The sequence below is a fragment of the Tyto alba genome, unplaced genomic scaffold, assembly GCF_018691265.1.
Source record: "Tyto alba isolate M040663 unplaced genomic scaffold, T.alba_DEE_v4.0 Super-Scaffold_8, whole genome shotgun sequence".
Classification (NCBI taxonomy): domain Eukaryota; kingdom Metazoa; phylum Chordata; class Aves; order Strigiformes; family Tytonidae; genus Tyto; species Tyto alba.
In genome coordinates, this window is record NW_024881329.1 from 19,195,326 (window position 1) to 19,216,392 (window position 21,067).

Consider the following 21,067-nt stretch of genomic DNA (forward strand, 5'->3'; position numbering starts at 1 on the left):
AAAAAAAAAAAAACCAAACAAAAATAGACCCAAAATGTCTGGGGAAACCCCTGTGGTGTCCACTCCCGGGTACTGCAGGGACCAGCTCTGCCAGGCACGGAAGAGCCTGCCGGGTTCCCGGGGACAGATGGACACATGCCCTTGACGTTGGTTCCACGTGGGGACAAACGTGGGAGCTGGTCACGGGAAGGGCTTGGGGGGCTGGTCCTGGCCCTGGCCCAGCCAGGGTGACCTTGGGGCAAGGGACCTCCTTCCTCTGGTGAAGGGGAAACCGCCTTCCTCCTCCTCCTCTCTGTCCAGCCCCAACCCCCAGGATGAGGGAGCAGCCTGGTCCTGGGGTCCCCCCCACCCCCAACCGGTCCCTGATCCCCCCAAGCCCCAGCAAAGTGTTTCTCCTGCAACAGCAGCCACAGCCAACGGGCCAGCAAGTCCCTTTAATCAGGGGTCCCACAGGGATTTCCACCCCTCCAGTTGCTCCCCCAGAGATCCTGAGACACCCCCAAATCACCTTGGGTGGTAGCAGGGGACACCCCACCTCTGTCACCCTGCTCCCAGCCGGCTCCCCACGCTGGGCTGGCACCCACCCAACCATCCCCTTCCCTCTGCCCCACAAACCGGGGCTCGAACCACCCCCACAGCTCCCCCCCAAAAACCCACAATGGGGTGAGGTGATTGCTCTGGCTGCCCTGGGGTTCCTGTTTTCACCCCGCTCTACCCTGCCCTTCCAGCACTGGGACCAGCATCCCTGTCCCCAGTGAAGGAGGGGGACAATGCCTCATCGCCACATCAGCCCCGTGCAGAGTTGGGGGACACCTGGTCACGGCAGCTAGCTCCGGTAGCGCCTGGAGATCCAGGTGAGGAGCAGGCAGGTGATCGACTGGATCCCGGCCAGCAGGAAGAAACACTTAACCAGCTATTGATGCTCCCTGGGGGTGGTCAGAGCTGGGGGGGGGGTTGGGGGCGCGCAGGACACCCCTGTGTCCCGCACCCCATAACCCCGCTAGCCACAAAGGCACCCCATGCAGAAAGGTGACACCCATGCCAGCGTTCACCGTAGCCCTCGGGGCAGCACGTCCACCCGGGGTGGGCAAGGAGAGGAGGGTCTGCAGCCCCGACCCCAAGAGCGAGCCCACCCTGGAGAGGAAGAAGAAGAGACCCATGACGGCTCCTTTCATGGAGTCGGGAGCCTCGGCGTCAGCCAACTCCAGGCTTGCGGGAAAGCGGAGAGCGCACGGGGAAAGGCTTGAACCCTTTGGGGTTCCCGCCACCAAACCCAACTGCCACGGTGGTGGTGGGGCTGCGGTGGGTGCCCCGGGGGCCTGGGGAGGGGTGGGGGGGGAAGTGGGCACCGCTCACTGGGGATACTGGTGAAGAGCTCGCTGAGGCCGATGAGCAGGGACTGGGGGACCTGCCACCAGATGGGCAGCGGGCAGTGGCCCTTGCCGATGAGCTGCGGCGCCGTCCCGTTATGCAGCCGCTCCAGGATGCCTGCGGGATGCCGGCGAGGGGCTGAGCGCCCACTGGACCCCTGCCCATGGCAGCGTCCCCCTCCCCAGCTTGGGTCCTACCTGCCGCGAGGCCGAAGAACATGCCCAGCGTCATCTGCTCGAGCGCCGAGGGCAGCAGCCTCCTCCTGGCTAGGAAGGGGTCCATGACGTGGTCCTTCAGGGGCACCAAGGCTAGCAAGACCAGGAGTTGGCCAGGAGTAGACAAGCACCTGGGAACTGCTGGGCAGAGGGAGGTCAAAGCTTCAAACTTCACCCCTCAGGTCCAAGGAGCTGCCGGCCCTCCCTGTCCCTCACCGTGTAGCCCTGGAGGGTGCTGGTGTGGTCCTGGTTGTACTGGAAGATGCTGGGGATGTGGAAGTGCAGACCTTGCAAGTAATAAGTTGACTGCATCTGAAAAGAGACGGGCTGATGGCTCCATGGGCTCTGGTCCCAGAGGGTCTGGATGGTCCCTGCCCGGTGCAGAGCCCACCCCGCACCTCACCTGGAAGTAGACCACCCAGGAAGGGATGAAGGTCAACATCATGGGCAGGATCCGGGCCAGCATCTGGAAGTTGACAAGGTCTTCCTCAGGAGAAGGGGCTCCAGGTTGGGCTCCGCTGTTGTGGAGAGGGTCTCCAGGCTCACACCGGCGAGTGCTCAGCCTGGGGACAAGGACAGCGTGGTCAAGGCCAGGGCTGGGAGGGTGCAGCCCCCCCAATGACCCCCAGCTCTTCTCACCTCCCCAGCCAGGTGCAGCCACATCTCTGCAAGATCAGCTTGATCATGATGCAGACCTGGCTGCCCGTGGGGGGCTTGGTGGTGAAGGTGGGGGTGGCCAGGAGGAAGATGAGGAGAGCCAAGGCCATACAGGTGACGGGGATGAGGTAGCAGCCAGAAAGTTGATGTTCTGCTGGACAAAGGCCACCACCAGCAGGGAGAAGACGGCTCCAGTAGAACAGTTGAAGAAGCGCCGTGTGATGCCACCGCGCCGGTTCCTCACCTGCCAGCGTGGAGGCCCCGGGGCTGGCTCAGCCTCGGCAGCACCGAACCTCAGCCCTGAGTGCAGGGCTTCGGCTTCATCCCCTGCCCACCACATCCCATCCCACCGGCTTCCCTCCCTCCTTCCCCCAACAAGGCTGTCCCAAGGGTCTCAAAGGGTTTGGGGGTGATCTATGGGGGTGCAACCACACCCCAGGGGAGGCTGTAACCCCCTTTTAGCTCAGTGGAAGGGGAAGGGAGACCCACGACATCAGGGCAAGCACCGAGCCAGGAGGACCCCAAGGTTGGGAAGGAGCAGAGGGAGAAAGATGCCGCCGGCTGCCACGCTCACCTGGTCGGCGCCGAAGGGGGTGAGGTTGGCTCTGATGGAGCTGATGCCCAGCGCCAAGAGCAGGAGGCCAGTGTAGACAGCAGGGGCACAATAGACATCGGGGAGGGGGGGGGGGGGGGTGCCACCGGCACGTCCCAGTGCCGTGCCAAGAGCGGTTTCGGCTGGCGGTGGCGGTCAGCTGCCCGCAGAGCGGGAGGCGGCCGTCCAGTGAGGCGGTGACGGGCAGCAAACGTGCCGCCAGCGGGCACAGCGAGAAGCTGAGAGCCACGGTGCCGTGGCAGCCCAGGTAGACATCAGCCAGCCAGGCGCCGACGGGCGAGAGCAGGTAGGAAGCCCCCCAAAAGCGCAGGCAGGTGCCCCCCCCGCCCCAGCCGAAGGTGCTGCTGGTGAGGCAGAGCACCAAGATGGCCATGATGCCGAAGCAAGCCGCTCGCTCCAGCCCCTCCACCGCCAGCACGGCCGCGCGCGCCGCCCCGATGCCCCTTGAGGGGTGTCCCCCCCAACAAGGGGCTTTGCTCCCCGTTGTCCCCGATCCTGACCGTGAGCACCGCAGGTCTCGGTGGTGGTTTTGCTGCCCGTCACCACGCACAGCCGGGGGTCCCTGTCCTGTCACAGCCCCTTCTCCGTCTCCCCTCGGCCCCTCTCTGGGCTGTCCCCATCACCGGGTGGGCATCTGTCACTCCCGTCCCTCCCCATCTCCCAATTCCCCATTCCTGCCCAACAGAAACATATCATATGATGGCTCATAAGCAAAAATCCCCATCAGCCAGCACAGCTTCTTCCTGGGGGCTTTCCCCATGCTTCCCCCTCAATCAGACACTCACCGAGCCCCCCCCTCCCAAGCCATTTCCCTGCACCAGCAAAGCTCTGCTGGGTCCTCAGCACCAAATCCCTTCTTTGAGGCCAGGGTCTCCCCCCACATTATAGGGGCGTCCGAGCCCCACATGTGCCGGGGGATGTTGTGCACCCTCCAGCACCCACCGAAGCCCCCCAAGGCTGGTGTAAAGCTGGGCTGAGCAGAGCTCAGTCCCACGGCACCGGCTCTCCCCCCCTGCAGCGTGCACCCAAAATCCCCGACCCACAAGTGCACAGGGGTTTATTTTGCAGCTTGATTTCCTAAGGAAATGGGGCTGGGGGTGTGTGTGTGTGTGTGTGCCTGTTTGCCTCTCACGCTCTGCTATTTTCCACCAGACTCGGCAGTGAGACAGACAGCACACAGCTTTTAAGTTTCCATAAGTCACAAAAAAATAAAGCAAAAGTAAAAACCTAGTCTCGGAGGAAGGCAGGAAGCTAAGGGGAGTGAGGCAATGGGCATGTACCACCCCCCCCCCACCCCCAAACTCACCCCCCCAGCCCACAAGTTTCCAGCCCCTTACAGCATCCTCCAGCTCCTCCATGCCCTTGCACCCCATCCTGCCTAAACCAAGCCCCTCCGGGCTCTCCAGGGCAGGGGAAAAGCCCAAAGGCAGCGCTCGCCAGCCCACAGCCATGGCTTCTGACAGCTCCCAGCAGCCCCACAGCTCCCAGTATCCCCACCTGGGCCACAGCAGGGGGTTTTAATGAGCTCTGTGATGACCAGCAGCTGGGTAAGGGAAGAGACTTGAATCCATGGTGTTGGTTGGGGTGGGGGACAACATGACAAGCGTAGCCTGTTTGGAAGATCCACCTCGTTGTCACCGACCTCCCTCCTGCCAGGGCTCGGCAGGCAGGGGAGCGGGGTGGCACATCTTCGGGGTCACCGTGGGTTGTCCTCTGCAGGTCTCTTGTGCCACAGCATGAAGCCACCGGCCACGTCACACCTACCTGTCTACCTGTGGTCTCGCGAGCGTCCCCCTGCTTACCTCAGGCTCAGAAATTGAGGGACAAGGAGGGAACTCCACGCTCTGCTCCATCACCCCATGGAGGTCCCAGAGCTTGGGGGGAGGCTACGTCCCACCGTGTCACCGGTGATGCTGTCCCAAGCCCGTGGCATGGTGGCACCCCAGGATCTGCAAAACGGTGGCTCCTGCGAGATCCGCGTGTCCCGAGCGTGCCCCGGGGTGGGACCGCCAGCTCCCCGGGACCCCAAGGGATGCCACGGATGTGCGGTGTGATCCCCGAGTGGAGCCCACCCCCCTGCTTCCCCCCCCTTCTGCAAGTGCGCAGGATGGGGCCGCCACCCCAGCGTGCTCCTCCGCCCCACGGTGCTGAGCTGGCTTCCTGCAGCCCTCGACCACAAGCCGGGAGCAGAGAGAGCGCACGGGCGGCAGGCAGCACCACGGAGAAGGTGGGGACACACACATCCAAAACCATGTCCCCAGGCTGCTGAGAGAGGTGGCGGGAGGACGGGAGCCCCCCTATCCCAAGCCCCAGCACCCCAACCGCCATGGGGCTGCCCCACAGCCGCTGAGCAGGATGGAAGGGCTCTGCCTGCTCTTGGCAGCTCTCTCCGCTGCGGCGCCCGGACAAGGTACGGCAATGTCCTCACCTTCTCCCTTCCCCGGGGTGGTGGCTGTGATGATTTCGGATTTGGGTACCTGCCACCTCCCTGGGAAGGGTCCTGCTGGGGCCGGGGGTGTGGGGGGGGTGGCGGTGCCTCGGCGCTGAGCGAGGATGCTCTGCGGGCAACTCTGCAAAATCGGAACTCCTCTTCCCCCCAAGCTCCAACCTGCACCCCTCACTGCCCGGTGGGTTGGCCCTGCCTGGGGGGGCTGGTGACTTTGGGGACCCTAAAAGTGCTCTTGGGGTCAGCCCACCCGCCAGCTCCCACCCCCGGCCCTACGGGGACAAGGTGAGGCTCTCCTCATTTTGGCAAGCAGAGGCCGAAACCCATCCGGTTGGCTTGTGTGCCACCAGCATCACCCCGTGATGGCTTTTTGGGGACGCCGCCAGCCGCTCCCCCCCCCCAGCCCGGCAGGCTTTAGGGTAGTTTCACACCCGAAATGGCTGCCAAGAAGCAGCCTCAACACCTCCGACCCATCGCAAAACGGTCACCGTCGCCCTCGTTTCCGCTCACAGCTCCTTCCCCGCCACGCTGCCGGCGTGGCTGCCTGGCCTCCAGGCTCGAGGCACGGCGCTGCCTGGCACCGGGACCCCGCCGGGCGGCTCTTCCCCACCACGTCCCCTGCTCCTGCGCTCAGCCCTTGCGTTTTCCTTTCATATTTTTAACACTAAGCCAGAACCCACCGCCTACGGTGGTGGCTTGTCACGGAGGTCACCTACCCACCCAGGGCACCCCACCAGCACCCCCTAAATAGCCTCTCACGGCAACTGGTGAGCAAAGGTGGGAGCGGGCTCCATCAGCACAGCGGGCTGACATAATGGTTCCGAAAAATGCCCATTTTTGGTCAGAAATCATGATGGCAATTATTACATTGTCACGCCCCGCGAAGTTGGGATTGAGAGAAAGCCGTGATGTCGGTGGCGGTGACAGCGAATCGCCTCACCTGTGGGGACGAATCCTTCACCCTGGAGGAGCCAAATGGTGATTTTTTTCTGGCAATATCTGTGCGGCTCGGCTGCAACGGGCTGCTGATGTGTGTTGAGGCAAAAGGATGGGAGAGGATGGGATTGATCCCCGTGGCCGAAACGATGTCGTGCCCTCTGGGTGCCTGGGGAGAGGGAAAAACCTAAAATGAGACCTCGGTGACAGCAGCATCCCCTCACCTGTGGCCCCGGATCTCGGGGGGGCTGCTCTGGGGGTGCAGGGAGACACTCTCTGTCAGCAGGGGCAGCAAGCCGGGGGACAGCAGTGTCGGCAACATCCCAGGTGCATGACGGCATCCCCCACTTCAGCATTCCCACCGGTGAGTTGTGTTCCAGTACCGCCGTATTTAAGGCCAGATTTTGCCTCCCTCACCCCTGCGGGCAAACCCCACGACGGCATTTGGCCCCCGCAGCACGCCCCCCTCCCCCTGAAGGGCTGACGTGGGGACACGGGGATTGAATTTTAGGGGTGCGAGAGAGCCGTGCCCATGCTGGTGGGGTTCGAGGGGGCTCCCCGTGGTGCCACTGATTTTGTGGGAGCTTGGGGGGGGGGGGGGGGGCGCAGAATGCCATTTTGGCCATCCTTCCCCAAAGCAACATCACTTTTTGGGGGGACTGGGTTGCCCATTCCTGCACCCTCTCTGTCTGCCCCCCGCCCTCCCCACGGCTGCGTGCTGGGGTGGCAGCAGAGCCACGCACCCCATGTGTGTGTGTGTGTGTGTGTGTGTCCAAGTTTGCCATCTGCAAGCGGCGGAGCGCCCAGCAGCCGGCACGGGATCCAAGCCGTCTGCTCCTCGCCGCATCCCTGCGCCTTGCCAGGAGAGCCGGGGCTGAGCCAAAAAAAAAAAAAAAAAAAAAAAGGAGGGGGTCGGCCCCCCGATACCCACTGACCTCGCTCCTGCTTTCGCTTTGGCACCTGCCAGCTCTCAGCGGGGCTCTGGGTGTGTGTCTGTCTGGCGGCACGGCTGTCTGTCCTGCCGCCATCAGCCGTGTCTTCCCGCCGTGCTCGGAGGGCTCGGATGGGGGGTCCTGGCGGGATCAGCCCCTTGTACCCCCCTGCCCCTTTCTCCTCGCAGCCCCCGTGGAGCCAACGGGACCCCCCAGCACCCCGGCTGGAAACACCTCGGTGGCACCAGGTGAGCGCGGGAGGGCTGAGGGAGCTCCTTGCACCCACATTTCGGTGGGGAGGCAGGGGGGGATGCAGGGGGGCAACGGCATCCCACCCCACTGCTGCTCCCACGCAGGGCAGGCGGTGGGAAGAGGGCGCAGCGCCAGGGTCACCCCCCGCTTTTCCCCCACGTCTCGCCCAGGTGCCGGCGCGGTGCGGCTGGCGGGCGGCCGGAGCCGGTGCGAGGGTCGAGTGGAGCTGGAACGAGCGGGTGCCTGGGGCACGGTGTGCGACGACGCCTGGGACCTGAGCGACGCCGACGTCGTGTGCCGGCAACTGCGGTGCGGCCGGGCCGTCCGCGTCCACGGCGGTGCCGCCTTCGGCCGCGGCGACGGCCCCATCCTCCGGGATGACTTGGGCTGCGAGGGGGACGAGGAGAATCTCTGGGACTGCCCGGCCTCCCCGGAGCACGACTGCAGCCATAAAGAAGACGCCGGCGTGGTGTGCTCAGGTGGGGCTGGTGCTTGCCGGGGTTTGGTAGCCACCGAGCTGGGTTTGGTGGAATCACGAGGGCCCAGCTCCGCTCTCTGCCCACAGAGCACCAGGAATGGCGGCTCACCGGCGGCCAGGATGGTTGCGCCGGGCGGGTCGAGGTCTTTTTCCGCGGCACGTGGAGCACGGTGTGCGACAGCACGTGGTACAAGCTGGAGGCCAGCGTGCTGTGCCGCACGTTGGGGTGCGGGGAGCCCCTCCGGCAGCTTTCCTTCGGCCACACGCTGCCCAGCAAGATGCTTTACCAGTGCGAGAGCCAGCGGCCGTCGCTGGCCCACTGTCAGTGGACCTACAATAAATCGGCTCCCTGCCACCAGTCCCGGGCAGTCGGTGTGGTCTGCAATGGTATGAGACCCCCCCCACACCTGCTTGAAGCCATGGGGAGGGGGGTCGGTGTCCACTGTAGATGAGCTGCAACCCATTTTCTTCTGCCCCCCCGGCCCCTCAATCCTTATCCCGCTCCTGCCAGGCTCCCAGGGCTTGCAGACACCGACGCCGACGGCCGTGGTGACACCGAGCAACGTCACGGTCCTGAGTGGTGAGTATACTGCAGAGCCTCAGCCATGACTTGTCTCAGGGCTGGGGGGGCTGCAGGGAGCACCCCGCTTGCCCCCCCTACCCGCCCTCCCCTCCTTACCTGGAGGAAGGACGCCTCAGGTGTCATGAGCTGTGCCCGTTCTCTGTCACAGCTGGGGAGGGCTCCCCGGCCGTGGGGACACAGTCCCCGCTGCACGTGCTCCTCTTCGTCCTCTGCCTGGTCCTGGGGGTGCTGCTCCTGCTCTCCGTGCTGGCCCTCACCGCCGCCCTGCTGCGGGTGAGGAAGATGAGCGGTAAGGAAGGCCCCCCCCGCCACGGCAGGCAGGAGGCGGGGGGGCATGGCAGGCTCTGGCTAAGGAGGGGGTGACACTGCCAGCCCAGCCAGGGCCACCCAGCGCCCTGCGCTTGGCTCAGCCATGCCATGGGACAACCCCCCCCCAATTGTCCCCACAGCCCACGCTGCGTCCTCCCTCGGGCTGGCCGCGCCGGTGCGGTTGACCCACGGTGCCGAAAGCCCCAACACGCCCTCTGGGACCTCCAATGACTACCGGGAGATGCCCCCCAGCCTTCCCAAAGGTCCAGGTAGGTCTGGTAGGTCACTGCCAGGGGTAAAGGCAGGGGGCTGGCTGTGGGGCAGAAGATCCCCACTGGTGGCGGCTGCCCCCTCCCCATCTCCCCCTCCCCCCCCCAGACCCACTGCTCGCAGCCCTTCCCGCTGCCAAGGACTCCGACGACTCTGACTACGAACACTACGACTTCAGCACCAAGCCACCTGTGGCCCTCTCCACCTTCTACAGTGAGCAGTAGCCCCCCACCCCCAGGGACATCCCCCCCCAAACCACCCTGCCCCTACCCCAGGGTGTCCTGGGGGTGCCCCTCATTGATGCCCCCCTCCCCGTAGACTCGCTGCGCCGGCAGCCCGGGGACCAGTTGCTCCCGCTGATGCCCAGCCAGGATGGGATGGAGCCATTCCCTGCGGAGGGTACGACACGAGGGGTGTCCGTCCCTCTGTCCTGCAGCGCTGTCTGTCTGTCTGTCCTGCCCGTGGGTGGGTGAGCAGCAGCCCTGCAGCCCCGGGGCTAACGGGAGCCCTGTGCCCCGCAGTGCCGGCCAAACTGGGCCCCCCGTCCTGCGGCAGGGCGAGCAGCTCCTCCACCTCCTCTTCCTCCTCTTCCTCCACCGAGCTCTATTGCAATGACAACGCGCCCCCCCCACACACCTGGGGCTGCCCCCTGCCCCCTGGCGATGCCACCCACCAGCACCCAGCACCCAGCACCCACGGCTACACCAACTACCCTGGCTCAGGTGGGCACTGCTGGGGGGCTCTCTGGTCCCAGGGATCGGAGCAGGGATGGGGACATCCCCCCAGGAGGGGAGTAGGGGGGACCACAAGGATGGGATCAGGGGTGGGAACATCCCAAGGGTGGGAGCAGGGGTGGGGGGACCCCAAGGGTGGGAAGAGGGATGGGGACAGCCCCTGGGGAGGGGATCAGGGGTGGGGGGACCCCAGGAATGGCAGCAGGGTTGGGGACAGCCCCTGAGGAGGGGAATGAGGGTGGGAGGACCCCAAGGGTGGGAACAGGGATGGAAACTGCCCTGGGGAGGGGAGCAGGGTTGGGGGGACCCCAAGGACAGGAACAAGGATGGATGGGGACAGACCCAGGGTAGGGAATGGGGGCAGGGGGGGGACCCCAGGGGATGGGAACAGGGGTGGAAAGCGTCTTGTTTCCCCCCAGGTCCCCCAGCAATGCCCCGTGCCCCCACCCCAGTGCTCTCCCACTGCCCGGTACCCGTGTCCACAGCAGACTCCCCCCCCGCCGACAGCTCCAGCACCTCCTCGGGGGAGTGGTACGAGAACGTGCAGGGCGTGGAGCCGCCCGGGGACCCCCCCACATGCCCTGGTGAGGACCCCACACTGGCAGGGTGTGAGTGGGGTGGTGTGTGTGGGGGTGTGCAGGGCCCCTCTACCTCCCCCCCCCCCCCCCCAGCATCCTCCTCCTGCTCCCTGCCCCTCTGCTTGATGGGTTTTTCCCCTCGCAGGCTGGCCGGCTCCCTCCTGCCCCTCGGGGGGTCACACGCAGGACCCTAACTCCTCTGAAGGCAGCGACTACGATGACATCCAGGGCTCTACCTACTGAGGCTGCCTGGATGTCACACACAGAGGGGACCTGGCTTGGGGGGGGGACAACACCTGGCAGGGGACCTGTGCTGAGATTAAAATCTTTTCCTGGCGGGTCACCGTGTCCCTCGGCCATACGAGGCGGGTGGTGGGGATGTGGGGTGGGGGATGTCCCACAGCCGTCCCTGACACTCCGTGATAACACAATGATGGATACAGGGGTGCCCCCCCCGCACCCCATTTTGGGGACATGCTGGCCACTGTGCCCATAAACCCTGTCCGGGGGGGCTCGAGGGATGCTGGCCGGGGTGTCACTGGGGTCCCAGCCCAAGGACACCGGGTGGTACCGTGGTGTTGAGGGGGGTCCCGGACCCTTCTCACCCCAGCCTGGGGCTGTGGGGCAGATATTGAACACAGCAGAGGCAGCTTCCAGCCCAGGGTGGATTTGTCCCTCTTACCCAGAGCTCAAGGGAGGGATAACCCCCACCAGCACCCCCCGGGGTGAAAGCTGGGGCATCCCACTGCAGCATCCCGTGCGAAGCAGCATCACCCTGTGCCAGTCACAGCTTGGAGACAGGGACACTGGTGAGCTTGGGGGCTGCACCCAGCCGAGCCAGGCATCACACCCAGCCATCACCCCTGGGGCTGGGACCCCCCGCCTCCATCCAACCCCCTGCCCTTTGGAGGGGGCTTCCCTGCGCCCCGTGTGGCTTTTTCCGCCAGCGAACCATATCCCGCGGCGCGTCTCCCACCCCGGCACCCGCTGGCAGGTTTCCATCTCCCCGAGGCGGAGCCTCGGCGGAGGTTGGGGTTCAGACCTACCCCCGTGGAAAATTTGGTCCCCCCTGCCACATCCTCCAGCTGTTTACCGAGGCGAGAGGCTCCGGCGGCGGCCCCGAACAAAAGGGGCCACGCCACAACAACGGAGGAAGCACCAAAATAGCAACAAAAGCCCCAGACAAAGGGGAGAGGAGGGAGGTGAGAGCAAGGACGGGCTGCTGCGAGCAGAGTGGGGAGAGGAGCGGGTCCAGGGGTGGGGACAGGGAGTGCCCCCAGCCACACTCGTGGCTCCCCAGGCCAGGGTGGCGAGGCTGGGGTGGGATGATGATGGTGCTTTTGCAAGGATGGTTGTTAGGACTGCTTGGCGGGGGGCGGGGGGGATACCGATGCCTCAGGGGGGTACCGATGCCTCAAGGAGGGGGGATAACCCAATTCCCGTCGGGGCAAAGGGTCTGGATGTCACCTCCGGCCACAGGACGGGGCCCATCAGCACCAGAGCGTTTATTCAAGCTGCTCCCGCATGCGATGACAGGTGCTGGGAAATGCCATTTCCACCGTCATCGGACTGGCAGCAGCGTGCTGACAGCCGACAAGCCCGTTCCTGCTCGCACCAAAAGGCAGCTCTCGCCTCTTCAAAGGTTTCTCCCCGGGCAGGCAGCACGTCAGCATGTCCCAACGTTTCCACCCTGCCCCAGCCCCACCGCAAAAAAAATGATAATCGTCCTTATCTGTCACAGGAGCTGACTCGCATCGCCGGCAGCAAGCAAGGATGCTCTGACCGAACTGCGGCACAAATCCTGCCCATGGCACCTCGGGGCCTCCAGAGGAGGGGAGATCTGGACCCCAAGCACCCCAAGCCCAAGGGGGGTCAGGCACCCTGAGATAACAAGGGGGAGATGGACCTTTCCTAGAGGCGATGCATCCCGGGGTGCTCAGGGTGAATCGCTGACCTCGGGACGATTTGGGGTGCAAGGGGTTTGGCTCCCAGCCTGCGGACCCCCGGCTGAGTCCCATGGGAAGGGTGGGCCCACCAGCAGGTCTGGGACTTGCACCCCTTTCCCGGGGCATTGCCAAAACCGCGCCAGCCCAGAGCCAGGGGGCGGGTGGAGGGCAGCACCAGGACCCCGTGAGTCTCCCCAACAGAGCTTCCTCCCATCACATCCCCAGCTGGGTCTTGGGAGTCAGCAGGACCCCCAAAAAATGACTGGGAGGGGCTGGGAACAAGCAGGGAGCACTGCCCAGCGCAGGCAGTGGCTCTGCTCTGCCTGGTCAAGGGGATTTGGGAGGGCTGCAAGAAGCTAAAGGAGCGGGGGAGGTGGGGGGATTGCTGAGCTCAGTTACCTCCAGGGATGCTGGGGCCTGGGTGGGGGACAGTGTGCTCGTGCTGCTGGCATCGCCTGGCATCTCTGCCCGACCTCCCCAAGCATCACTGCCCAGCCCTGCCCGTGCCTGGCAGCCCACGGCTGCCCGCTGCACCCCGGCGAGCTTCCTCTTGAGTCATGGAAAAAAAAAAAAAAAACAAACCAAAAACTCTTCAACCCGGAGAGAGTTTGGGGGTAGAAAACTTCCAGCGGAGTCAAGGTCCTGCTCCGGGGATGAGGAGTGGAGCATCCCCAGGCAGCAGCCCAGGGTGGTGGCAGCGGGAGGGGACAGGAGCTTCTCGCCCAGAAAGCCCAGTCCTCCCAGCACCATCCCCCCAGGCACTCTCCTTTCAGCAGAAATGCCACCGGGTCAATGGAAAACAGCTGCCTTCGTTAGCATGCATGACCTGGATTTGGAGGAATTAATTAGGGCACAATCAATTAATGCCTCTCCCTTCCCCAGTCCATCACTGCCTGTGCCCCCATGTGCCCTTGCAGGGATAGAGGGTGTCCCCTGGGGTGCCAGTAAGCGGGGATGTGCCCCGGGTGAACCCTTCTTGGGGGGGCCTTCATGGTGTTTTGGGTGCTGCCATGGTGCGTGGCGTGGCGTGGCGTGGTGTGATGTGCATCAGCTCCTTTGCAGGAGCTGGCAGCCTCGACCAGTGACCGCAGGCGGTGCAGCCGGGGCAGAGGCGAAACGAGCTGGCGAGGTCGGGGAGGAAGAGGAGGGAAGCAGCCGCCGGCAAGGGGAAGCTATTTTTGGCAGGGGCTGGTGTTACGTAAGAGCGGCCGCAGGTCTCCCCGCAGCAGAGAGGGTGGCATCCGACCCTCGTGGGAGCTTGGGCTCTTTGCTTCAGTGGCTGTCACCAGTTTTCCCGCTGCAATCCAAATCCCAAACAGTTCACCGGCACCAGGGAGGTGCTGCCGGGGTTGGGATTTTCCCCTCTGAATGCTGCCAGCTCCAACCACTCAAAACCCCCGATTCCCACCACTGTGGCTTGTGCCCCCCCCACCCCACCCCAGGTCTGGTTGCTCTCGCTTGGCCACGCTGCCTTCCAGCCACCGGCACATTTGTGGGGACCCAGCGGAGAGCTGGGGTCCCCCCAGCACCAGGTATGTTCACCGTCCCTCCGCGCTCACACCCTCTACAGAGGTAAGGGGTGATGAGGAGGGACCCCAGGATGGGGGATGCAGTGAGGGCTGAGCCCCCCCCCCCCCCTTTTAGGTTTCTCTCCCCTTTGCTCTCGTGCTCAGTGGGACCTGGGGAGGCAGCTGCCAGGTTGAGACTTCAAACGAGCGTAGATGTGACGCAGAAAACCACAGAGGGAGGAAAAACAGCCTGTTCCTGCCTGTCCTCCCCCCCCCCCCCCCCCCCCCCGGCTGCCTCACTTGCCTTCCCCAGGCCGGGTAGCAGAGGCGGCCGTCCCCCCCCGGCAGCCTCTGGCTCAGCCCGCGGCAGCGGAGGCGGCTGGCCGTGCCCATGGCAGCCCGCCTGCTCCCCCTGCGCCTGCTGCTCTTGGCAGGGATGTGGGGTGAGTACAGTTGGAGGAGGGGGGGGGTGTCTCAGCACGGTGGAGGGCTCTGGGGGGATGCTGGGGCCAGGGTTGCTTTGTGCAAGTGCGCTGACAGCTCCGGTGCTGGGGGTGACCAGGGGGACCCAGCTTCGCCATAGCCTGGGCCCCCTGAAATCCCACGGTAAACACCCCCCCCCAAGGCAGCCCGGCACATTTTCGGGGGGCTCAATCCTGTGTCTTCGGCTGGGGGGGGGGGGTCACTGATGCTCCCATCTCAGCTCACTCATGGTGTGCCCACCCTGGGCAAGCCCCAAGCTTGGGGGGGGAGGTTCAGGCCAGGCAGGGGAGAGGGGCTAGTGGCCATCAGCGGGGCTGCCGAGCCCACACTAAAACATGGGCATGCCTCACCGGAGCCACATGTGCCCAGTCCCCCCCATCTCTGGGGGTCCCCGAGATGTTCATCGCACCCCAGGAGTGAATTTATGGGTGCTGGGGGGAAGCCAGCCGTCCCCCCACCCTCGTTCCCTGCCAGGTCCAACCGTCCCTGGTTGCCCCTTGGTCCACATGGCACAGTGGGCGGCCGCAGGCTCCGGCTCACTGTGGTGATGGTGCCACCATCCACTGCTGCTTGGCCCACAAGTAGCGATGCGAGCTAGTTAGCGGTAATTAGCAGGTGCCCTTGCCCGTTGTCTTTCATAATCATCCACCAGCAGATGGATGGGCAGCCCGGCAAGCAGTGCTATGGCCAGTTGCGTGAAGTCATTTGTATTTATTTATTTTAATTAAAGGTGTGAGGAGGAGGAGGAGGGAGAGCAAATTCACTGAGAAAACCCAAAAATGCTCTTCTATTCCCAAGGGAAATAAAAAACAACATGAGCCAGCCTCCTCCTCCAGCCCCCAGTGCCGGGGTGGGGGGCATGTGGCCACCCACCGCTGAGCTTTGGGGACAGAGGTGTCCTCCCAACATTACAGCTTGGCGCGGAGCATGAGACAACCGGCCGCCATCACCAGCTCCTTTCCACCAGCAGCATCTTTACCCTGGCGAAAAACTGACCTGAGCCCCCAGAATCACGTTTCTCCCCCAAAATAACCAGCGATAGGCCAAGAGCTGGGAGCCGCTGCCCCAAACTGGGGGTTCTCGACTTTCTCTGGGGTGAGGGGCAGGACTGATTCCCTGTCCCCCTTTTTCTTGCAGCCATCCCCGGCCACGGAGAAGCCACCCTGAGACCTGGAGGTGAGAGTGCAGGGGGGTGCAGTGCCGTGGCTTCATTAGCAGCTCCTCGGCCGCGGCTTCGTTAACGTGACGGCTGCCGGAGCTGCCTCGGCCAGCTCTGCCCGCTCAGCCCCACAGCACCCCTGCTCCCCCAAACCCTCTCCACTCGGCCGTGCACCCCACAACGCTCCGTTTCCTTCCTGCCCCACTTTACAAGAAGCTCGGGCACGCCGGTGCCGAGCAGCACGCTGGGCTGCGGCGACGTGCCAGCAAAGGGCTTTTTCCAGCCTTGGGTGGTGGAAAAATGCGCTGAAAAGGGAAGGAAAACCCCAAAACGCCCGTGTTTTCCCTGCAGAGCCCAGCTTACGGCTCACCCACGGTGGCTGCCGCTGCGCCGGGATGCTGGAGGTGATGTGGGAGAGAAAGTGGAACCGCGTGTGCCGGGAGAGCGTGAGCAAGGTTGGCTTGGGTGGCATCTGCCAGCAGCTGGGTTGTGGCCCCCCCGTCACCGAGCACCCCCGGGTCATCTTCACCGGCGGGAAGGAGCCACGCGCGCTGCAGTGCCTGGGGACAGCGGCCTCCCTGACGCAGTGCCACTACGTGCTGGCAAACTGCACCGAGCATGCTGTCCTCGCCTGCAGCGGTGAGCACAGACCGTCCCCCCACACACCCCGTGTACCCCCCCCCCCCCCAACCCCATCCCTAGGGACCGGCCACCCCAACCTGGCTGCCTTTCTTCTTGTTTCAGAGCTGGTGAAAACCACCCCTGAGCCCCGACCGACACCGCCGGTTACCACCCCGGAGCCCACCGGTAAGAACCCCATCCCTGCCCAGAGGGGAGCAGAGCGGCAACGGCCAAATTGAGGGGTACACACAGCAAAGCAAACCGCCCCCCAGCTTTGGGAGATCACCTGTTCTCATTAATAACGTTTGCAGCATCGACAGGGCAAAATTAAACTCCAGCTATGGCGGGCTTGGGGACTTTTTGCTCAATAATGGGAAGAAATATTGTCCTGGTCTGTAACGAGGTGTTTCTTCCGCCCCGTTTTTCACCAGGACCCGCCAGGCTGCAGCTGGTGGATGGGGACTTTGGCTGCTCGGGTTTCGTGGAGCTGCACAGGCAGGGGTTGTGGGGGGCTGTGGGAGACAGCCTCGGCAACTGGCCAGAGCTGGCCCCCCGCATCTGCCAGGCTCTCCACTGCGGCAACGCCATCAACGACCACGGCCATGCCAAGCCGGAGCAGAAAAGCCACTTGCCGGTGCGGTGGGAGGTGGTGGAGCCCTGCAAGGACCGTCAGCTCTTTGACTGCTTCAACAGGACCAGCTCCTGGCAGGGGAAGGTGCCTGCCTTCATCATCTGCTCGGGTGAGAGCTCACCCCGGCACGGCCCCACTCCTCCCCGCACCCCTCGCTTGCCCCAGCAGACCGGCTGGGTTGTCCCTCAGCTCCTTGGGCTGCTTTTGGTTGGGTGGTTTGAAGCCTGGAGCAAAGCAACGGCCCCATCCCCAACTGCCCCACACACCCCATCCACCCACTCCTGCTCTTCCTCTCCTGCGTGCGAAGGCAAAACAGGAAATCTCCCCGGCGCGCTCGGTTCCTGGCAGCAGCACCCCCAACCCTGGGCTTCGAATGCAGCAGCCTTGCGAGTAGGAAAAGCCGGGTAGTGAGAGTGGCGCCACGTTAGCACCCCAAAAACCCACCATGGGGTATCCCAGCAAAGCCCAGCACCCTTGGTGCTTGTCACCAGCGTGTCCCTTTGCCACCAGCAGCATCTCGCTGCGGAGTGGCTTGGTGCCGGCGCCGCGGCACGGAGAGCTAAGCCACGGGGTGAGGAGGGTTTTCCCTCCGGGTCCTGCCATCTGCCCGAGCTCGGAAGCCCACCAGTGGGATTTAGTGTGGGGGGGTGTGGGGATTTAACCGAGCTGCACCGCGGCAGCTGGCAGAACGGGCTTCCCCGCTGCACATCCCACGGGAACAGCTCAAAAATCCTCGCCACACGGCCCCGGTACGGCTCGCGTGTGTTCCCCCAGTCCCCGCGGTGCAAGGGGGAAGCCAAGACGCCGTGAACTGGTCCCAGTGGGAGGAGTGTGTGCCAGTGGGATGCTGAGCCCCATCTGTGATGTCTCCCCCTGGGTCTGACCCCTTTTCCTCCGCCAAGGCTCGCAGCCGCAGGCCCTGCGGAGGCTGGCGGCCGGCCCCACGCCTTGCGAAGGGGACATCGAGGTCTTTCACAAGGGACGGTGGCAGGTGCTGTGTGACAACAAGGTGCAGCGAGCTGAGTGGGGCAGGCAGCTGTGCCAAGAGCTGCGCTGTGGGAACCTCTCCTCCAGCACCCGGATCCAGGACCCCACCTCAGGAGGTGTCACCTGCGGGACCTCCAACTTGCGCCACTGCTCCAACAACCTCGGGGTGCCCCGGATGTGCTCCAGGATCAGAATCGTGTGTAAGCAGTCGGGCTCAATCCCTGGGGGGAATTGGGGGGTAGCACCCAGTGCCGGGCATCCCTGGCTGATGCGGGGAGCTGGGATTTCCCTGCGTGAACCCCTTGGGGAATGGGCAGAGCGTGCGAGCTCGGGGCAGGGAGATGAGGAAAGCCTTTCCAGGGCTCCCTGCAGCCCTCTTGGCAGGGCGGTGGGTGTTCCCCATGGGGACAAGGGTCCCATTCGCTGACACCCGTCCTCTCCCCAGGCCAGGACTCGAAGCCACATCCCACCGGCACGGCGGCGGGCACCATCGTGAGCATCTGCCTGGCCCTGCTTCTCTTCGCCATCCTCTTGCTCATCTGCGGCCCTCCTGCCTACAGGAGGCTGATGAAGAAAAGTAGGTGATGAGCTCCCGAGCCTCTCCTCCTCCTCTTCCTCCTCCCGCTCGGCCGTCACCACGCGGCAGCTCAGGGCTGCCAGCTCTGTGCAGCCATCCCTGTTGTTTCCCCATCATTTCCTTCGTGGGGTGGGGGAATTGGGAGATGACACCCCCCCCCCCCCGCCCCATCGTCCCCAAGCCTGTCCCACATGTGTGGGCACGGGGGGGTGTGTGCGATGGGGTGAGCCTTTGCAGGCTGCGCTGGGGATTAGGCACCGAGTGGATACAAAAGAGCAGGCGGAGGGTCCCGCAGGGCGGTGGGGGGATTACTGGAAGGGGGGAGGGATTACTGGAAGGTGGGGGGGGGGGAGATTATTCAGAATGGCATATGGGGCCAGCGGGGGAGGGGGGGTGGGGGGGAGACAGCCGGAGGATGCGAAGATCCCCCCTCTCACCCGCCTGCCTTTGCCCCCCCAGTCTCCAAAAAGAAGCAGCGCCAGTGGATCGGCCCCACGGGACTCAACCAAACTGGTGAGGAGCACCTCCCCCACCCAGCGCGGGGCTGGGTTTGGGGTGTCTCGGGGGTGTGTGTGTGGGGGGGGGGGGGGGGGGGGGGGTGTCTGCTCGCCCCCGGACCGCAGCAGGCAGCGGAGGTGTGAGCGGGCTCAGACCCGTCCCCGGCTCTCGCTTCCTGCCGCCGCGTTGACTCATCGGAGCGATATTAACTCAGCCGGGAGAGCCGAGCTCCGGCTCGGGGTACGGGAGCGGGTCCCGCTTTTACTCAGCCACCCCCCCCCCCCGACACACTTCTTTCCCTTCCCAAGCAGCCGGGTGGGTGGGTTGCCTCGAACCCCCTGCCGCCACCCCAAACCCCCTCCCCGATCCCAACTGCTCTCCCTCCATCCCTTCCAGTTTCCTTCCACCGCAACAGCACCGTCACCCTGAGGCCGCGGGCGGAGGGGCAGCGGGTGCAAGGGGGGGACAACGACTACACTCAGCCCCCCCAGAAGAGCTCCTACCTCTCGGCTTACCCAGGTAAGGGCAGGAGGATGCCGGGAACGGCTCCTCCGTGTTCCCTTCCCTCACACGCCGGTGGGGATGAACCGCTCGGGCAAGAGCATCGCGGTAAGATTTTGGCTGCCGCGAGGCGAGGGGGTGCGGCAGGGCTGGGGGGTGCACCCCCCAATCACCGTTAATAAGCCTCATCCATTCCCCTTCCCCACCCTTCACAGCCCTGGAAGGTGCGTGCAGAGCTTCCAACCCTCCGGACAACTCCTCCGACAGCGATTACGACCTGCACTCTGCCCGTAGAGTGTGACCCCCCCTTGCCTCACCTCTCGCCAGAACCAGGACCCCCGTGGGCTTCCCTTGTCCCCAGCCGAGCCATCCACGTGTGTGTGTGTTGTGTGTGTGTCCCCCCCCCCCGCCTGTCACCCAGCACTGTCCCAGGGTGGTCAGGCATGTGGCAGCCAAGCTGAGCAACTGCTGAATGAGCGGCTTTTCTTGCATTTTTTTCTTTTTTTGGCAAGCACCCTCGTTTCCGTTGTCAGCCACCTTCCCACCCTGCAGGCAGAGGTGGGATGAAGCACAAAAAAAGTAAAATTTTGAGCAACGTGAGAGAGCGGAAGACGTTCCTGCCCAGGCCCGGGGCGGGAGGTGGGGTTGAGCGAGATGATTTTTGAAAAGCCTTCTTCCAACCCAAACCCTCTTGCGATTCTACGCCATGATGAACTGAACAGAGGTGACGCAAGACCTGTGCTGCTCACCTTGAAAACCCACCTGCATCCCTCCCCCACCCCCACCCCAGCATGACGTGAGACCTCTGGGGGGTTTGGGGGGGCCAGGTCCCCCCAGTCCCTGCCAGACACAGAGCCAAGCGTGCCTGTGCTCCTCCATAGCTGCTCATAGCGGGCACTAAGCTCAGCTCTACCCCAGCTTAGCTCAGCTTCGGCTGCACCCCGGTACACGAGCACCTTTCTGAGAAAGCTTCCTCTTGCTTTTGAGCCATGGCAGAGCGTGAGGTGGGTTGTTTTTGTTTTTGTTTTTTTTTTAAGCTATTTGTACGAGTCTTAAGAGGCAGCTGGATTGCAGCAGGCACTGAGAGCAGAGCAGCCATGCTCACGGCTGTTCGGAGAGGGGGGGGTTGGCCAGCTTCTCCGTCTCTCAAAACCGGGATAACCGCACTCCTCCTCCCGCCCGGGGCCAGGCTGAAAGAGAAATGGGCTGCCCTCTGCCAGGCACCCGTGGTGCGGAGCTTCGCCTGCGAGACCCGTGTCTGCCAGCTTCCCGGGGGAGCTGCCAAAACAGCCGCTCGGCTGCGTCTGCGTGGGCTGGCGCGCGATCGGGGCTGAGGTACAAAGCAAAGCAGGGATGTGAGGAGCACGGGGAGGGCAGAAATACTGAGAACAAGTCTGAGATATTTAATAAGCAGTAACTGTTGTAATAAAATCGGGTTTTTTCTAATGATTACGTCTTGTTCTCTTCCCTCCAACGCTGTCAGTGCTGTTCCTTAGAGCGTCTACTTCCCAGCTGGGGAGGGAAAACGCGGGACGGTGCTGGAGGAGGGGAGAGACAGGCTGATGCGGAAGAGCCCCACGCAAACGGGCCCCTTAGGAAAGATGAAAACAAGAAAGCAGGAAAGATGAATTTGAAGACGATGGTCCTGCGAGAGGGTGAAAGGTTTTATTGACAAAAATCAAGAGGAAGTTGGTGTAAGGCTGCCAGGAGGGCATAAAAAAGATCAATAGAAAGTGTGAGCTGGATGCCCCATCATTTCCACAAGCAACCACTGCCGCGACC

At 64.0% G+C, this 21,067-nt stretch overlaps 3 protein-coding genes across 3 annotated transcripts; 2 read left to right on the forward strand and 1 right to left on the reverse strand.

Moving 5' to 3' along the window:
* Positions 1 to 771: 771 nt before the first annotated feature.
* SLC15A3 (solute carrier family 15 member 3) lies at positions 772 to 4,229 on the reverse strand. The gene is given in 12 exon segments (XM_042784886.1): positions 772 to 942; positions 1,073 to 1,209; positions 1,350 to 1,488; positions 1,569 to 1,694; positions 1,697 to 1,724; positions 1,803 to 1,898; positions 1,990 to 2,149; positions 2,226 to 2,376; positions 2,379 to 2,487; positions 2,818 to 2,973; positions 2,975 to 3,388; positions 4,194 to 4,229. Coding segments are annotated over 12 exon segments (1,668 nt in total). The 3' UTR covers positions 772 to 826.
* A 979-nt stretch (positions 4,230 to 5,208) lies between these two features.
* On the forward strand, positions 5,209 to 10,717 carry CD6 (CD6 molecule). The gene is made up of 13 exons (XM_042785423.1): positions 5,209 to 5,266; positions 6,525 to 6,602; positions 7,359 to 7,418; positions 7,593 to 7,901; positions 7,988 to 8,287; positions 8,412 to 8,480; positions 8,632 to 8,772; positions 8,933 to 9,061; positions 9,171 to 9,275; positions 9,381 to 9,461; positions 9,584 to 9,784; positions 10,216 to 10,380; positions 10,520 to 10,717. Exons 1-13 carry the CDS (start codon positions 5,212 to 5,214, stop codon positions 10,615 to 10,617), a joined length of 1,791 nt encoding a protein of 596 aa, XP_042641357.1. The 5' UTR covers positions 5,209 to 5,211; the 3' UTR covers positions 10,618 to 10,717.
* Positions 10,718 to 14,165: 3,448 nt separating this feature from the next.
* CD5 (CD5 molecule) lies at positions 14,166 to 20,734 on the forward strand. Its single transcript, XM_042785429.1, has 10 exons — positions 14,166 to 14,271; positions 15,449 to 15,487; positions 15,822 to 16,109; positions 16,215 to 16,277; positions 16,523 to 16,831; positions 17,625 to 17,909; positions 18,155 to 18,286; positions 18,746 to 18,799; positions 19,181 to 19,303; positions 19,501 to 20,734. Exons 1-10 carry the CDS (start codon positions 14,220 to 14,222, stop codon positions 19,584 to 19,586), a joined length of 1,431 nt encoding a protein of 476 aa, XP_042641363.1. The 5' UTR covers positions 14,166 to 14,219; the 3' UTR covers positions 19,587 to 20,734.
* The last annotated feature ends 333 nt before the right edge of the window (positions 20,735 to 21,067 follow it).

Excerpts from the sequence above, each read along its gene's own strand:
- CD6 (XM_042785423.1), top strand. The coding sequence starts at position 5,212 with ATGGAAGGGCTCTGCCTGCTCTTGGCAGCTCTCTCCGCTGCGGCGCCC. Across the intron at positions 7,419-7,592 it reads AAACACCTCGGTGGCACCAG|GTGCCGGCGCGGTGCGGCTG; the intron begins GTGAGCGCGGGA and ends CGTCTCGCCCAG. Across the intron at positions 9,462-9,583 it reads GGAGCCATTCCCTGCGGAGG|TGCCGGCCAAACTGGGCCCC; the intron begins GTACGACACGAG and ends TGTGCCCCGCAG.
- CD5 (XM_042785429.1), top strand. The coding sequence starts at position 14,220 with ATGGCAGCCCGCCTGCTCCCCCTGCGCCTGCTGCTCTTGGCAGGGATG. Across the intron at positions 18,800-19,180 it reads CACGGGACTCAACCAAACTG|TTTCCTTCCACCGCAACAGC; the intron begins GTGAGGAGCACC and ends CATCCCTTCCAG. Across the intron at positions 19,304-19,500 it reads CTACCTCTCGGCTTACCCAG|CCCTGGAAGGTGCGTGCAGA; the intron begins GTAAGGGCAGGA and ends CACCCTTCACAG.